The following is an 18,517-nucleotide window of genomic DNA, read 5'->3' as shown; positions in this document are numbered from 1 at the left end:
CCCTGATATATTTATACATAGTAATTAGATCTCCCCTCAGTCGTCTTTTTTCTAAAGTGAATAGCCCTAATTTTGATAATCTTTCAAGGTACTGTAGTTGCCCCATTCCAGTTTTTACTTTGGTTGCCCTCCTCCGGACCTTCTGCAGCTCTGCTATGTCTACCTTGTTCACTGGGGCCCAGAACTGTACACAGTACTCCATGTGTGTTCTGACTAGAGATTTGTAAAGTAGCAGGACTATGTTCTCATCACGGGCATCTATGCCCCTTTTGATGCAACCCATTATCTTATTGGCCTTGGCAGCAGCTGCCCGACACTGGTTTTTTGCAGCTTAGTTTGCTGTTTATTAAAATTCCTAGATCCTTTTCCATGTCAGTGTTACCGAGTGTTTTACCATTTAATAAGTATGGGTGACTTGCATTATTCCTTCCCATGTGCATAACCTTACATTTGTCAGTGTTAAACCTTATCTGCCCAAGCCTCTAATCTATCCAGACCCCTCTGTAGTAGTATACTGTCCTCTTCAGTACTTTACACAGTTTAGTGTCATCTGCAAAAATAGATATTTTATTGTGCAAGCCTTCTACAAGATCATTAATAAATATATTGAAGATAATAGGGCCCAATACTGACCCCTGAGGTACCCCACTAGTGACAGTGACCCAATCTGAGTGTGTACCGTTAAACCACCCTCTGTTTTCTATCACTGAGCCAGTTACTTACCCACATACAGATATACTAACTTTTAATGTGGTACAGTGTCAAATGCTTTGGAGAAGTCCAGATATACAACATCCATTGATTCGCCGCTGTCAAGTCTAGAACTTAGCTCCTCATAGAAACTGATTACATTAGTTTGCCTTGACCGATCCCTCAGGAAGCCATGCTGATATGGCGTTATTTGCTTATTTCCGTTGAGATGCTCTAAGATAGCATCTCTCAGAAAACCTTCAGTTTACCCACGACAGACTTAGCGGCCTCTAGTTTTCAGCCTCTGTTTTTGGACCCTTTTTGAATATTGGCACCACATTTGCTATATGTGCTAATAATCATTTATATAGCACCAATATATTGTGCTATATTGTACATGAACCGCTTTACAATCAGGCGGTTCATGTACAAACAGAGTCCTAAATAACATAGCAACACACAACTCAACAGTTAAAACGAGGAATGAAGGCCCTGCTTACAAGAGCTTACAATCCATGAGATAAAATAGTTCTAGAGAATTTTCTTTGGTGCTTAAGGGAGTTTGGCTCCCGAAAAACATTTCTCACCTTTGTGACCAGTGGGACGTTTGCTGATCAGTAGAATATAACAGCAGTGACGCTTCAAAACCACTGTTCCACGTCTCTCTACAGCTTGTCTACATGCTTTGCTATTAATTACAACCATATGACCTTCAGAAAAAGCGGAGACACTGGTAGACAGAGTGGAGCAGAACTTTCTTGGTTCTTCATCAGGAGACACAGCAGACATTGATGGCACCTCCTGATGATCAGCCATGTATGTTTTTGCTGAAACAAACCTTTAATTGTTTATTAAGAGATATATTAATATAAGTTACAAACAAATTCCAGTCTTCACTTTTACTGTTGATTTATGGGAAGACATTTTTAATTGAAGGTACCCATTATTATTATTATTTTCTTCTTGATTTAGATGAAGATATAAATGGCTGAACATCCAGAGTTTCTGTTTTCATCATGTCACAGACCAAGACTCCTGAAAAGAAACAGTCCCGTCTCTCTTTATCCAAAAGTAGAAAAGGCTTGGCTTTAAAAGTCACTTCATCGCCCTTAAAATCTCCAGCATCTCCATCGATTGCTGCACTCTTTAAGAATGCACCACCACCAAAAGTTTCCTGTCCCCTCTGTGGGCAGATGGTGCCAAGGTTTGGCTTAAACAATCATATTGATGAGACGTGTCCCAAAGCAAAGGAGGAGAATGATGATGTTATACTAGTGGGTGACATAAATCCAAAGCTGGCCATCTCTACATGTACAAGTCCTCAATTGCCATTAAATCCTAAGACCTCAATAACCAAAACTAAAGTTAAAACAGATCCAGCTATCCCGGTCCAAGTAAATAATGAACAAGCTAGTCCCTACTTTGGTACACATGTCTCTGTGAGAAAACCCCCTAAAGATGTAGAGGTAGTGACAACTGTGCCACTGGGAAGTCTTTCATCCAAACTCTCCAGAAGGAATCGGTTGCGTAAAGCTAAGCAAAATGCAGATGGAGACATGTTACATGGTAGTGTAGACTCTAATGACTGCAATGAAACCTCTACAAATGAGACCTCGGACCTACAAGTTCAAGAAGATACACGCGGTTCTGAAAAGGCGACTGCATCCTCAAGTCCTGACAGTATGAAGAACACTCATGAAATGAATAATAAGCAGAAATGCCATGAGACAACTGGAGGTTGGGTTGAATGTCCATCTTCCAGTGCTGAAGTTGTGTCTTCCGAGCAGCTGGATTGTGTAACAGATAAGAAAATTGACCCTTTAAAACGTAAGCGTGGGGATGATTTCAAAAACAAGTCTAAAAAGAGGAAAGGCAGCAATTCTTTGGAAACCAAGGAGGATCTTAATGATAAGAACCAGGGATGTGGTGATCATCCCGGTGTCTCATCTATGGAGGACAACAATGACATTCTTCCTGTGGAAGATCTTGGTGTACTTGAGGAATTTCTTAAACCTTTCAATGAGACAGAGAGTAATGTTGAAGCAGGTGATGGTGGTGTAAAGGAGCCTGTTTCTGACCCTAGTATACATCCCTACTACTTGAGGAACTTTCTAATGGTGCTGCAAACAGTAATGGAGAATGAGGAAGACATGAGTTTGTTCAGTGAAGAGGATACTCGTGCTTTAACGACGTTTTGTCAGCTGTCAGGTACAATTTTCATAACGTTTTATAGTTTCTTGTTTATGTTCTGAAAGAATAGGATTTGCTAATTCCTGGCTAAAAAGGACTGACCTTGTCCATGAGTCAACCAATGAAACTATATGGGGCAGTTTATTGTACCCTGAATGCCTGTTCAGTGGGGTTTGTCAGTTGTTGTTTGGATCTATCACAGCGTCATAGTTTCTGGTACAATAATGTGAATGATATTATGGAGTTAATAAAGAGTTATTTGGTAGTAGTTGCCAAAAATTGAACGTCTAGATGTTCAAGCCATCAAATATTATTGAATGTCACTGGCCTAGGAAATGCAGAAAGAAGACCACATCACTCACACAAGCGCTGCTGCCTTCTCAAACAGCTGATCGGGGGGGGTCCTGGGTGTCAGACCCCCACCGATCAGATACTGATGACCTAGCGGGAGGAGAGGTCATCTCATACTTTGATGGCATAACACTAAGATATACTGAGGATAAGTCATCAGTTGTAACATGTCGGAAAACCCCTTTATGGCTTAATGAACACGATCGTGTACATATTTTGGTCCACAAAATACAGTTTTTCTCACTCCCATCAATTAAAACGAATATTTTCGTCATCAATACACAAGAATAGGACATGTTCTTTAACCACCTCCCGACTGCCTAACGCACGGATGCGTCCGGAAGGTGGTTGATTCATTCCTCCTGGACGCATCCGTGCGTCATCTCGCGATAGCCGAGATTTCCTGTGAACGCGCGCACGCTCACAGGTACGGAAGGTAAGCGAGTGGATCTCCAGCCTGCCAGCAGCGATCGCTCGCTGGCAGGCTGGAGATGTGATTTTTTTTAACCCCTAACCGGTATATTAGACGCTGTTTTGATAACGGCGTCTAATATACCCGCTATCTGGTCCTCTGGTGGTCCCTTTTGTTTGGATCGACCACCAGAGGACACAGGTAGCTGTGTAAAGTACCACCAAACACCACTACACTACACTACACTACACCCCCCCTGTCACTTATTAACCCTTTATGAACCACTGATCACCCCATACAGACTCCCTGATCACCCCCCTGTCATTGATCACCCCCCTGTAAGGCTCCATTTAGACGTCCATATGATTTTTACGGATCCACGGATCGGATCCGCAAAACACATACGGACGTCTGAATGGAGCCTTACAGGGGGGTGATCACCTCATATACACTCCCTGATCACCCCCCTGTCATTGATCACCCCCTGTAAGGCTCCATTCAGAGGTCCGTATGATTTTTACGGATCCACTGATACATGGATCGGATCCGCAAAACACATACGGACGTCTGAATGGAGCCTTACAGGGGGGTGATCAATAACAAGGGGGTGATCACGCATATAGACTTCCTGATCACTTCCCTGTCATTGATCACCCCCCTGTAAGGCTCCATTCAGACGTCCGTATGATTTTTACAGATCCACTGATACATGGATCAGATCCGCAAAACACATACGGACGTCTGAATGGAGCCTTACAGGGGGATGATCAATGACAAGGGGGTGATCACGCATATAGACTTCCTGATCACTTCCCTGTCATTGATCACCCCCCTGTAAGGCTCCATTCAGACGTCCATATGATTTTTACGGATCCACGGATCGGATCCGCAAAACACATATGGACGTCTGAATGGAGCCTTACAGGGGGGTGATCACCTCATATACACTCCCTGATCACCCCCCTGTCATTGATCACCCCCCCTGTAAGGCTCCATTCAGACGTCCGTATGATTTTTACGGATACATGGATCGGATCTGCAAAACACATACGGACGTCTGAATGGAGCCTTACAAGGGGGTGATCAATGACAGGGGGGTGATCACCTTATATACACTCCCTGATCACCCCCTGTCATTGATCACCCCCCTGTAAGGCTCCATTCAGGCGTCCGTATGTGTTTTGCGGATCCGATTCATGTATCCGTGGATCCGTAAAAATCATACGGACGTCTGAATGGAGCCTTACAGGGGGGTGATCAGGGAGTCTATATGGGTGATCACCCCCCTGTCATTGATCACCCCCCCCTGTAAGGCTCCATTCAGACATTTTTTTGGCCCAAGTTAGCGGAATTTTTTTCCTTTTTTTTTCTTTTTTTTTTTTTTTCTTACAAAGTCTCATATTCCACTAACTTGTGTCAAAAAATAAAATCTCGGGGGGCGGAGCCGACTGAGCATGGTGGAGGACGTGTGCGTCTGAGCTCCTCACCATAGACCCGGTCTTTTAGCCTATATCTAAGCTACCCGACGAGATTATGGGGAAAATCGGCAGAGACAGAAGAGGGGAGGTAGACAGCACCCCGAAATTGAAGAGTTCGCAAAGCGACATGAATAAATACCTCAGCAAGAGGACCTCTTCTCAGCCGGAGCGAGGGAAGACGGCGCGAAACACGCCATCAGTGGAGGCGCGGGAAGATGACTCCGATGGAGACTCCTCGGAAGCCGGCTCTGAGCTCCAAGGTGAGAGAGACGCACTACCGATCACCAGAGCCTTCCTTCAGCAGTCACTAGCGCAGTCTTTGGACAAAGCTCTAACGCCAGTACTGAAAGAGCTGTCAGACATTAAAACTGAGGTCCTGCATATGGGCCACAGGGTTGAAGCCCTGGAAGACTCTCAATCCCTCATGTCGCAGCACAGTGCTGGTTTACACAGTCAACTCGCCTCGGTCTGTAAGCAGGTGAATAATGCATTCCTGTATCTAGAAGACCAGGAGAATAGAGGCCGGCGAAAGAATATTCGTCTGAGAGGCATACCAGAGTCAGTCTCCGCTGAAGAGCTAACGCCTACGGTGCGACATCTGTTTGAAATGCTCATAGGCAAAGAGAGGGCGGACGCCATTGTTATTGAACGGGCGCATAGGGCCCTGAGGCCTAAGCCGCCGGCCACGGATCCGCCGAGGGATGTGGTCTGCGCTTTATTGAATTATCTGGATACTGCGGCTCTGCTCAAGGCTGCAAGAGAAGCGGGGGATCTCTTATTAGATGAAAATAAAATCCTGTTGTTCCAGGACTTAGCGGCTAGTACGCTCGCGAAAAGAAGAGCCTTTCGCCCGCTCACAAGCGCACTGCGGGAGAGGAAGCTCCCGATGAAATGGCTTTTTCCTTTTGGTCTCACAACCACTATTGAAGGTCGTCAACTCACAGTTCGCACGCCGGAAGATTTGCCTAAGATATGGGAAGCCCTGCGGATGGAGCCTCTAGAGATCCCGTCATGGCTGCCGACGTCGTTCCCGCCAGATCTTCCTCAGCTTCCACAGAATCTGCACTGGCAAGCAGCGGGTAAAAGCCGATCGCCAAAGAAAAGGATCACCTGAGGAGTGAGACTTTGATTCCATAAGAGTAGTTTACTGTCCTACTGCTCTCATTTTTAGCTTTCCATATCAGACTATCTGCGTGTGGATATGCTTCTTTAACCCCCGCTGGGGATTTGTGCTAACCCATATAATTTTTTCCCTTGTTCTTATATGCAGTTTCACATATTCAGGAATTAAGGGTTTTACTTTATAACATGTTTGACCGGGTGGGGAGACGAGTCCAGATGGCCTCTTAACACATGCTTCCCCTCGCCGGCCTTGATTGTTTCAGGAGAATGTGCGATTTTGCGTCTAGAGACGCCATTGGGCCCTGTAGCCCACTTGTTTTGTTCATAGTTATTTTCCTTTGTTTTTATGTGTGCCCTGTCTTACCTGACCCCTACGGAATAGCAAGTCGCTTAGGAGATTGTATGCTTAAATATGGCTGATGTTCAGGTATATTCCCTCAATGTCAATGGTGCTAACATTCCTCAAAAGAGGAGCCAGCTGTACCTCACTTTAAAGAAGGAACAGGCTGATATAGCCTTTATACAAGAAACTCATTTTAGACATATGCATATCCCTAATATGGTTAGCAGACATTTTCCCCTATGGTTTCATGCGTCACATTCTTCTGCCTCCAGAGGAGTTTCGATTGGCATTGGGAAAAATATCCCATTCAAAGTGTTGGCAAAAATTGCAGATCCAGAGGGCAGGTACCTCTTGGTTAAGGGTAAAATTCTTAATCTAACCGTCACTATGGCGAATCTGTACGCTCCCAATGCCAATCAGATTAGGTGGATTTTGAAGACGCTTGAGACCTTGAAGCCCTTTGCCGAGGGATTGCTGATCATAGGAGGGGATTTAAATATGATTTTTGACACTTTGAAAGATACCACATCTAGATCCAGGATCTCGTCGGTTAAAAAGCTCCGCAGACTTCACCTTGCACTGTCGGATTTGGGAGTATCAGATGTTTGGAGGTTGTTGCACCCAGAGGATAAAGATTATACATTCCACTCCAGAGTACATGATTCGTACCAGAGATTGGACTATATATTCTTATCCAATCATGCGCTTCCAATTGTTACAGATGCCAAAATAGGTAACGCGGTAATCTCTGATCATGCCCCTGTTAGCGTGAAGGTGAAGTTTGCTGACCTCCCTCGTAGATCCTGGACCTGGCGATTGAACACCACACTGATAGATGATGTACAGAATGCACAGTTAATATCGCAAAAACTAAAAGATTATTTTTCAAACAATGACTCAGACCAGGTATCAAGACCCATTTTGTGGGAGGCCCACAAAGAAGTAATAAGGGGGGAGCTTATTAGTCTGGGTGCTAGAGTAAAGAGGCAGAGATTAAAAGAGTTGAATTCTTTGTTGCTGCAAATATCAACACTTGAAAGCCTTCATAAAAAATCACAGTCAGGTGAAGTGTATGCTTCCCTTACCTCCCTACGTAAGAAAGTGAAAGATCTTCTTAATGTTAGATCAGCCAAAAACCTACAAGTCCTCCGTTTTAAACATTACCTACATGGTAATAAAAGCACTAAATTGATGTCTGCTCTTCTAAAACACCAGAGAGATAAGTCTTTTATACAAGCGATTAAATCCTCGAATGGGAGTAGATTTACAACTACGCACGCCATTGCCGAGGAGTTTCGTAAGTTCTATGAATCCCTGTACAACTTAGGAGATGGAGGAGCAGGTCTTGAGGTAGCCTCACAGATTAAAGAATTCCTTAAATCCATTAAGATCCCGACTGTATCAGAGGCGGATGGCTTGGATTTGCTTAGACCCTTTTCAGCAGAGGAGGTGGAGCGAATCTTGGATACCATACCAACAGGGAAAAGCCCGGGCCCAGATGGGTTTCCCATTGCGTACTACAAAAAGTACAGAGATATACTTGTTCCTCACTTTGTTGGCCTATGTAACTCTCTACTTCAGGGAGGGACTCTTCCCCCTCAGGCTCAGGCAGCACATATAACAGTGATCCATAAGGAGGGTAAAGATCAAGAAGCTTGTGGCAGCTACAGACCAATATCCCTGCTCAACACGGATTTAAAGTGGTGGGCTAAATTGCTGAATGCGAGGTTATCTAAGTTGTTGCCTGGGCTTGTGGGGGAGGAACAGGTAGGGTTTGTGCCGGGAAGGGAGGGGAGGCATAATGTAAGTAGGGTGGTTCACAGTGTCTGTTGTGCTAAGAGGAATGGGACCCCACTGGTACTGCTGGGAACCGATGCAGAGAAGGCGTTCGACAGAGTCAGTTGGCTATATATGCGTAATGCATTGGAAGCTTTCCATTTGCCGGAACAGTTCATCAATGCCATATTTTCGCTCTACTCGTCCCCATCGGCGCGAATTGTGGTAAATGGAACTCTGTCGGACGTCTTCTCGATATGCAATGGCACGCGTCAGGGTTGCCCATTATCCCCTACACTTTTTATTCTTACCCTGGAGACTTTACTCCTTAAATTTAGGCAAAGCTCGGCTGTCCGGGGATTGCAGTTAGGAACATTTACTCATAGAATGGCAGCTTTTGCTGATGATTTACTTCTCATACTTACTGACCCCCTGAATGCTATGCCTGAAGTCCTGAATATCTTTCAACAGTTTGGGACGTTATCAAATTTTAAGATTAATCTAGATAAATCGGAAGCACTAGGGGTATCTCTCTCAAACACACAACAAGACAGACTTAAAAGTATGACTCCCTTTAAGTGGCCTCCGACTTCTATTAAATATTTAGGTGTCCATGTATCTAAGGATCCGAGACTACTGTTCAGATTAAACTTCCCTCCTCTGCTGAAAAAGATTGAAGCCTTCTTATCCAAAAACTCTTTGCCATATTTGTCCTGGTTAGGTAGGAAGAATGTAGTTACGGCATATGTACTTCCCCAACTATTATATACCCTTAGATCTCTGCCTCTGCACTTACCAGCCAATTATATCGCCAAGCTTAGATTGGCGATTGGAAGATACATCTGGGCAAACAAAAAGGCTAGACTCCCCTTCGAACTGCTAACTAGAAGGAAGAAACAAGGTGGTGTCTCACTCCCAGGGATAGAACAGTATATTCAGGCAATTCACTTGGAGAGGTGGGTAGCACTGGCGAGACCTGGGCCCTTGTCTATGCATATAGACATGGAGCTCACTCTCTTAGATTATTCAGCAGATTATATGCTGTGGTTCCCCTTTAAAAAGCCAGATAAAAACGCAATACTTAGTGTCCTCACACAGGGGACTGTTATAGCCTGTAATAAGACAAAAGCACTTAATATGGGGAAGGGAAAGCTATCTCCTCTAACACCACTTAGAATGTTGCCTCAGATATTGAGCTCATCTCATGTTGAGATCAGCCCCATTTGGAAATCGTTGCCGGGAGTAGTAGTAGGAGATTTAGTGAAATCTACTGCCCAGCACGGATATTATGCCTCCCTTAGTGAAAATAATAGTTTAAAGTGGGATTTCCTTCAGGGACAGGACTTTGAGAACACTTGTGCCAAATTTAAAAAATCTAAGTTTGTGCCTCTGGAGGAACCTACCTGGCTAGAAACGTACACGTTGCTTCCCAAAGTTCCCCCGAAGTGCATTTCACTTATCTATAAACAGCTGATGAGGGGAAAAGTGTGATAGCTCTCCTTCTTATGTGGAAGCTTGGGAGAAAGAACTGGGTTGTGTGCTAGAGGACTCGGAGAAGAGATATCTCCTGGCACACTCACATGGTTTCTCTAAGTGCATTTTAATCCAGGAGAATTCACTCAAAATACTCACTAGATGGTACAGAACACCTGAGTGGTTATTTCAAGTAGGATTGAGACAAGATGATCTGTGTTGGAGGTGTGGGAAAGGCAGAGGAACGCTATCACATATTTGGTGGTTTTGCCCGAAGCTGAAGAAATTTTGGGAGGGTATCGAAAAAGTGATTAATCAGGTTTGTTGTATCAACCTGAGGCTCTCACCGAAACTGGTCTTACTATGGCTACCCACGGAGGACTTCAGGCCGGGCAAGGCGTGTTTACCGACATGCATGATAACGGCAGCCAAATTATTGGTGCCTGTAAAATGGAGAGATGAAGAGCCACCGTCCTTAGAGATGTGGCATGACAAAATGGCAGATATATGTAGAATGGAAGAATTAGTGGGTTGGACATATCATACTAGGGAAAGATATCTACGGGTTTGGGATCCATGGTTGAAATATGTGAGGAAGAGGGATGGAGATAACTTAGATGTACCTAAAAAACCCTGAGTGAACTAGCTGTCTTGAACACACCTTAGGGTGTTGAAAAAAGAGGGGATTCGGGGGTGGTCGGGGTAGACAGGACCCACATTTGTTGTTGTTTATGTGTGTTTTTCTAAGTACTTAAATATGCACCTAAGGAACAGCTGATTTGTCGTGCGAGATTTCAATGGACCACTTACCTGTATTGTCGGGTTCATTCCCTGGAAGCCAAATGTCTAGAATATGATTATGTGGCTATTTGTAATCTGTCATCTGCTCTGTGTTGTTTATGCATGATGTAAGCGATATGCATATACTATGTGTAAGCTATGTTTCCTGAAAACAATAAAAACAGATTTGACTAAAAAATAAAATCTCACATGAACTCACCATACCCCTCACGGAATCCAAATGCGTAACATTTTTTAGACATTTATATTCCAGACTTCTTCTCATGCTTTAGGGCCCCTAAAATGCCAGGGCAGTATAAATACCCCACATGTGACCCCATTTCGGAAAGAAGACACCCCAAGGTATTCCGTGAGGGGTATATTGAGTCCATGAAAGATTACATTTTTTGTCCCAAGTTAGCGGAAAGGGAGACTTTGTGAGAAAAAGCAAAAAAAAAATCAATTTCCGCTAACTTGTGCCCAAAAAAAAAATTTCTATGAACTCGCCATACCCCTCATTGAATACCTTGGGGTGTCTTCTTTCCAAAATGGGGTCACATGTGGGGTATTTATACTGCCCTGGCTTTTTAGGGGCCCTAAAGTGTGAGAAGAAGTCTGGGATCCAAATGTCTAAAAATGCCCTCCTAAAAGGAATTTGGGCACCTTTGCGCATCTAGGCTGCAAAAAAGTGTCACACATGTGGTATCGCCGTACTCAGGAGAAGTTGGGGAATGTGTTTTGGGGTGTCATTTTACATATACCCATGCTGGGTGAGAGAAATATCTTGGTTAAATGCCAACTTTGTATAATAAAATGGGAAAAGTTGTCTTTTGCCAAGATATTTCTCTCACCCAGCATGGGTATATGTAAAATTACACCCCAAAACACATTCCCCAACTTCTCCTGAGTACAGCGATACCAGATGTGTGACACTTTTTTGCAGCCAAGGTGGGCAAAGGGGCACATATTCCAAAGGGCACCTTTCGGATTTCGCAGGCCATTTTTTACACATTTTGATTGCAAAGTACTTCTCACACATTTGGGCCCCTAAATTGCCAGGGCAGTATAACTATGCCACAAGTGACCCCATTTTGGAAAGAAGACACCCCAAGGTATTCCGTGAGGGGCATGGCGAGTTCGTAGAATTTTTTATCGTAAGTTAGTGGAATATGACATAGAAACATAGAAACATAGAATTGTCGGCAGATAAGAACCATTTGGCCCATCTAGTCTGCCCAATATACTGAATATTATGGATAGCCCCTGGCCCTATCTTATATGAAGGATAGCCTTATGCCTATCCCATGCATGCTTAAACTCCTTCACTGTATTTGCAGCTGCCACTTCTGCAGGAAGGCTATTCCATGCATCCACTACTCTCTCAGTAAAGTAATACTTCCTGATATTACTTTTAAACCTTTGCCCCTCTAATTTAAAACTGTGTCCTCTTGTAGCAGTTTTTCTTCTTTTAAATATGCTCTCCTCCTTTACCGAGTTGATTCCCTTTATGTATTTAAAAGTTTCTATCATATCCCCTCTGTCTCTTCTTTCTTCCAAGCTATACATATTAAGGTCTTTTAACCTTTCCTGGTAAGTTTTATCCTGCAATCCATGTACTAGTTTAGTAGCTCTTCTCTGAACTCTCTCTAGAGTATCTATATCCTTCTGGAGATATGGTCTCCAGTACTGCGCACAATACTCCAAGTGAGGTCTCACCAGTGTTCTGTACAGCGGCATAAGCACTTCACTCTTTCTACTGCTTATACCTCTCCCTATACATCCAAGCATTCTGCTGGCATTTCGTGCTGCTCTATTACATTGTCTTCCCACCTTTAAAGGGATTCTGTCACCTCCCCTCAGCCAAAAAACGATTTAAAAGCAGCCATGCAGCACAGCTTACCTGGATTAAGCTGTGCTGTTTAATCTTGAAATCCGTCCAGCAGTTACTTTAAAAAACGACTTTGATCAATAAGGAAATGCGTCCTGAAGGTGCCCAGAGGGGCGTTTTTTTCTTCCTAGTGAGCCCAGTACCGCCCCTCTTACAGTGCCCAGCCCGCCTTCCTTGTATTTTCTAACTGCCGCCCCCAGCCTGCCACAGCCTCTCCTGCCTCTCCTCCCCCTCCCTCACGCCGAACGAAGTCTCGCACAGGCGCAGTACCCACTGAGGGCTGCGCCTGTGCGATCATCAGGAGACTGAGGGCGGCAGCTTCATCTTCGTCACTGGGCATGCGCCGAGCCCAGTGACGTCCGATGCTTGCTCTTCCCTGCTGACTGAGGGAAGAGCGAGCATCGGACGTCACTGGGCTCGGCGCATGCCCAGTGACGAAGATGAAGCTGCCGCCCTCAGTCTCCTGATGATCGCACAGGCGCAGCCCTCAGTGGTTACTGCGCCTGTGCGAGACTTCGTTCGGCGGGAGGGAGGGGGAGGAGAGGCAGGAGAGGCTGTGGCAGGCTGGGGGCGGCAGTTAGAAAATACAAGGAAGGCGGGCTGGGCACTGAAAGAGGGGCGGTACTGGGCTCACTAGGAAGAAAAAAACGCCCCTCTGGGCACCTTCAGGACGCATTTCCTTATTGATCAAAGTCGTTTTTTAAAGTAACTGCTGGACGGATTTCAAGATTAAACAGCACAGCTTAATCCAGGTAAGCTGTGCTGCATGGCTGCTTTTAAATCGTTTTTTGGCTGAGGGGAGGTGACAGAATCCCTTTAAGTCTTCTGAAATAATTACTCCTAAATCCCTTTCCTCAGATACTGAGGTCAGGAATGTGTCAAATATTCTATATTCTGCCCTTGGGTTTTTACGCCCCAGGTGCATTATCTTGCACTTATCCACATTAAATTTCAGTTGCCAGAGTTCTGACCATTCTTCTAGTTTTCCTAAATCCTTTTCCATTTGGCGTTTCCCTCCAGGAACATCAACCCTGTTACATATCTTTGTGTCATCAGCAAAAAGACAAACCTTACCATCGAGGCCTTTTGCAATATCACTTATGAAGATATTAAACAAAATTGGTCCCAGTACAGATCCCTGTGGAACCCCACTGGTAACATGACCTTGTTTTGAATGTTCTCCATTGACTACAACCCTCTGTTGTCTGTCACTCAGCCACTGCCTAATCCACTCAACAATATGGGAGTCCATGCTCAATGACTGCAGTTTATTGATAAGTCTTCTATGTGGGACAGTGTCAAAAGCCTTACTAAAATCTAGATATGCGATGTCTACTGCACCTCCACCGTCTATTATTTTAGTCACCCAGTCAAAAAAATCTATAAGATTTGTTTGACATGATCTCCCTGAAGTAAACCCATGTTGTTTTTCATCTTGCAATCCATGGGATTTTAGATGTTCCACAATCCTATCCTTTAATAGGGTTTCCATTAATTTGCCCACTATTGATGTCAGACTCACTGGTCTATAGTTGCTCGATTCCTCCCTACTACCTTTCTTGTGAATGGGCACAACATTTGCCAATTTCCAATCTTCCGGGACGACTCCTGTTACTAATGATTGGTTAAATAAATCTGTTAACGGTTTTGCCAGCTCACCACTAAGCTCTTTTAATAATTTTGGGTGTATCTCATCAGGCCCCTGTGACTTATTTGTCTTCACTTTAGACAGCAGACTTAGAACATCTTCCTCTGTAAAGACACATGCATCAAACGATTTATTAGTCATCCTTTCTAGTGGAGGTCCTTCTCCTTCTTTTTCTTTTGTAAAAACTGAACTGAAGTATTCATTAAGGCAGTCGGCTAGCCCTTTATTCTCTTCTACATACCTTCCGTCCTTTTGTTTTTAATTTAGTTATTTAGTTATTACAAAGTTGGCATTTGACCAAGATATTGTATCCGAGATCCTGTCACCGGAGATCCAAACCTGGTACCAGACGTACATCGGATATTCCCAAGTACGGATTACACAGATCCTGGAGGTGACTAAAATGGGTGACTAAAATAATAGACGGTGGAGGTGCAGTAGACATCGCATATCTAGATTTTAGTAAGGCTTTTGACACTGTCCCACATAGAAGACTTATCAATAAACTGCAGTCATTGAGCATGGACTCCCATATTGTTGAGTGGATTAGGCAGTGGCTGAGTGACAGACAACAGAGGGTTGTAGTCAATGGAGAACATTCAAAACAAGGTCATGTTACCAGTGGGGTTCCACAGGGATCTGTACTGGGACCAATTTTGTTTAATATCTTCATAAGTGATATTGCAAAAGGCCTCGATGGTAAGGTTTGTCTTTTTGCTGATGACACTTTGTAAGGAAAAAAAAAAAAAATCATCATTTTCTGCTAACTTGTGACAAAAAAAAAAAATTCTAGGAACTCGCCATGCCCCTCACGGAATACCTTGGGGTGTCTTCTTTCCAAAATGGGGTCACTTGTGGGGTAGTTATACTGCCCTGGCAATTTAGGGGCCCAAATGTGTGAGAAGTACCTTGCAATCAAAATGTGTAAAAAATGGCCTGCGAAATCCGAAAGGTGCATTTTGGAATATGTGCCCCTTTGCCCACCTTGGCTGCAAAAAAGTGTCACACATCTGGTATCGCCGTACTCAGGACAAGTTGGGGAATGTGTTTTGGGGTGTCATTTTACATATACCCATGCTGGGTGAGAAAAATATCTTGGTCAAAGGCCAACTTTGTATAAAAAAATTAGAAATATCTTGGCAAAAGACAACTTTTCCCTCACCCAGCATGGGTATATGTAAAATGACACCCCAAAACACATTCCCCAACTTCTCCTGAGTACGGCGATACCAGATGTGTGACACTTTTTAGCAGCCTAGGTGGGCAAAGGGACCCACATTCCAAAGTGCACCTTTCGGATTTCACCGGTCATTTTTTACACATTTTGATTGCAAACTACTTCTCACACATATGGGCCCCTAAATTGCCAGGCCAGTATAACTACCCCACAAGTGACCCCATTTTGGAAAGAAGACACCCCAGGGTATTCTGTGAGGGGCATGGCGAGTTCCTAGAATTTTTTATTTTTTGTCACAAGTTAGTGGAATATGACACTTTGTAAGGGAAAAAAAATAATCATAATTTTCCGCTAACTTGTGACAAAAAATAAAAAGTTCTATGAACTCACTATGCCCATCAGCGAATACCTTAGGGTGTCTACTTTCCGAAATGGGGTCATTTGTGGGGGTTTTCTACTGTCTGGGCATTGTAGAACCTCAGGAAACATGACAGGTGCTCAAAGTCTGAGCTGCTTCAAAAAGCGGAAATTCACATTTTTGTACCATAGTTTGTAAACGCTATAACTTTTACCCAAACCATTTTTTTTTTTGCCCAAACATCTTTTTTTTATCAAAGACATGTAGAACAATAAATTTAGGTAAAAGTTTATATATGGATGTCGTTTTTTTTGCTAAATTTTACAGCTGAAAGTGAAAAATTTCCTTTTTTTTGCCAAAAAATCGTTACATTTCGATTAATAACAAAAAATGTAAAAATGTCAGCAGCAATGAAATACCACCAAATGAAAGCTCTATTAGTGAGAAGAAAAGGAGGTAAAATTCATTTGGGTGGTAAGTTGCATGACCGAGCGATAAACGGTGAAAGTAGTGTAGTGCAGAAGTGTAAAAAGTGGCCTGGTCATTAAGGGGGTTTCAGCTAGCGGGGTTAAAGTGGTTAATTTTCGAAAAAGTAACAAATGTGTGCAAAGCCCCATAGAAATGAATGGGTCAGTGTGTGCTATCTGCATGAGGCCTAACATTATTCATGTGTGACGGTGGCCTAATGTTTGCTACTCTTACATGGGTACAAGTGCCATCATCTGTGTGTGAGTCTTTTGATAGGAAAGCAGATTGCAGAGGTGTTTTCCATCCTGGAGAAAAGCAGCAGAGGTTTCTTCTATCTGCTCGTCATCCGTCTCTTGTGCATGTAACTTTCCAATTGTCATCTGAAATATGTAAACTGTCAGTATTTCTTGTCAGGTGCGGACCACTCATACCTGCACGGTGCCATTGAAAGAGGACCTGTCACATCTCCTGACACGTCTCAGTACAGGAAGTAAAAACAACAACTCCGGAGCAACGTTCCCTGGAACCCTGCTTTGTGCTGTTCCTCTGTTAGTCCTCCTACAAAGGAATGAATAATCAAGGGAAAACTGGCTAATACCATTTGGGGGGGGTGTCCCTACATGCTGTCACTCTCCATTCAGTGCTGACGGGGCCAGACTCTATAGGGATACACCCCTTTGATAAGATGCATGGTAACACCCAGTTGTCCTTTTATTCATACATTTCTAGGAGGCATGACAGAGGAAAAGGTTAACACATGGAAAAGAAAATCCTGAATGTTTATTTTAAGGGGAATGCAGAGGTGTTAAGGGCAGTGACAGGTCCGGTTTCATTTAAACTATCCCTTTAATACAAGATGTTTCTTGGCTTTTCAAAGAACCAGACAGGTTGACCCATGTCCCCGGTCTTGTTCCACTGATACAAGCAATCCTGTGTTTGTCTGACATTGCTTCCTTTCATTTTCCTTTGTGAATGTTAAAGCCGGAGGACAAAAGCTGTATGTTCGGCTCTTCCAACGGAAGCTAAACTGGATAAAAGTCAGCAAGATAGAATACACTGAAATTGGCTCCGATTTGACTCCCTTCATAGAAGAGCTGAGTCAGCATGGTTTTCTACAGACAGGTAACGTGTCACTTGGGGTGTTGCCTATGTGTTAGTCACTATCTCCATGTCTTCCATACACACTATTCCCCCCCCCCCCCCCTTCTCCTAGCGTGTAAATGTGCTGGTATACCTAATTATTTCTTTAACCCCCTTCCTGATATTTGACATAACTTTACATCATATTGCCGGGTGTCATCTGTGTTATACAGCTGACGCCTGCCCACAATGACAGGGATCAGCGATGACGCCAATCCTGGTCATTTAACTCGTCAGACGCTGCAGTTGATAGCGACTGCAGCATCTGAGTAGTAACTCATACAGAGGGGCCTCCCTTCCCACATCAACCAATTGCGTTTCATGGCAGCCTGGGGTCTTGTGAAGGATCCCAGGTAATCTTCCTATTAAGCCCTGCCTGAGTCTGAATAATAGAGGTTGAAAATGCATTGATAAATCAATATGGATATTATTATTTTTTTATTTATTGTGTATGCCAGCTCACTTACAGATGGTACAGAAAATTCTGGAGGTGCCTCATGCAGTACAGTTACACGTATGTGACTCGCTGTCACCGCAGTTGGTACATGATGGTTGCTGCCTCAGAAACACAGAAATTGTTGCACTGAGCATTTGTTGGTGCATGGGGGAGACTCAGTGTCAAAGACAAACATTTGTAATGTGTTTTTCTCACAGGGACTCAAAGCACAGGGATAGCTCAGTGGCCCCCCGGGAAGTCAGTGACTGCCACATAGGTGCTCGATCCAAACCCACAATGCACACTAGGGTCAGTTTTGTAGGAAGCCAATTTACCTATTTGTATGTTTTTGGAGTGTGGGAGGAAACCTGAGTACTACCATGCAAACACGGTGAGAACATACAAACTCCATGCAGATGTTGTCCCTGGTCGGGTTCAAACTCAAACCACTGAGTCACCGTAATATACGGCACATTTTTTAAAGGAACATTCATCAGATCCTTATTTTTCCCTCTCCCAATGCCAGTAAAGAATCCTGGGACATGATATAATTAGTTCAGCAGATAATTGCGATGATGCCCAATGAAACCAGTCATATTCTGCCTGGTTTCATTGGCAGAATATCGTATTAATGTCACCAAAAATGCTCCTACACAGTCACCCATAAAGTGCCACATCTGCTGCAATGATCCAAAATGAAATCTAATTATTTTGGTCGCCTAAAGCTACCTGTAGACATTGCCAATTACACGCGTTTTTTCCTCGCAGATTCTTATGCAGAAAAACT

General features: G+C 43.8%; 1 protein-coding gene across 2 annotated transcripts in view; it reads left to right on the top strand.

Annotated features, from left to right (window-relative positions):
* FAN1 (FANCD2 and FANCI associated nuclease 1) overlaps positions 1-18,517 on the top strand; it is a 30,356-nt gene that overhangs the window by 1,293 nt on the left and 10,546 nt on the right. For both annotated transcript variants that reach the window (XM_044279741.1, XM_044279740.1), the window contains exons 2-3: positions 1,663-2,898; positions 17,136-17,276. In XM_044279741.1, coding sequence (XP_044135676.1) covers positions 1,707-2,898; positions 17,136-17,276 — 1,333 coding nt within the window. In that variant the 5' untranslated portion in view covers positions 1,663-1,706. The remainder of the gene's footprint in view (positions 1-1,662; positions 2,899-17,135; positions 17,277-18,517) is intronic.

The sequence above is a fragment of the Bufo gargarizans genome, chromosome 2 (assembly GCF_014858855.1).
Source record: "Bufo gargarizans isolate SCDJY-AF-19 chromosome 2, ASM1485885v1, whole genome shotgun sequence".
Taxonomy (NCBI): domain Eukaryota; kingdom Metazoa; phylum Chordata; class Amphibia; order Anura; family Bufonidae; genus Bufo; species Bufo gargarizans.
This window is presented reverse-complemented; position numbering and strand designations above follow the sequence as displayed.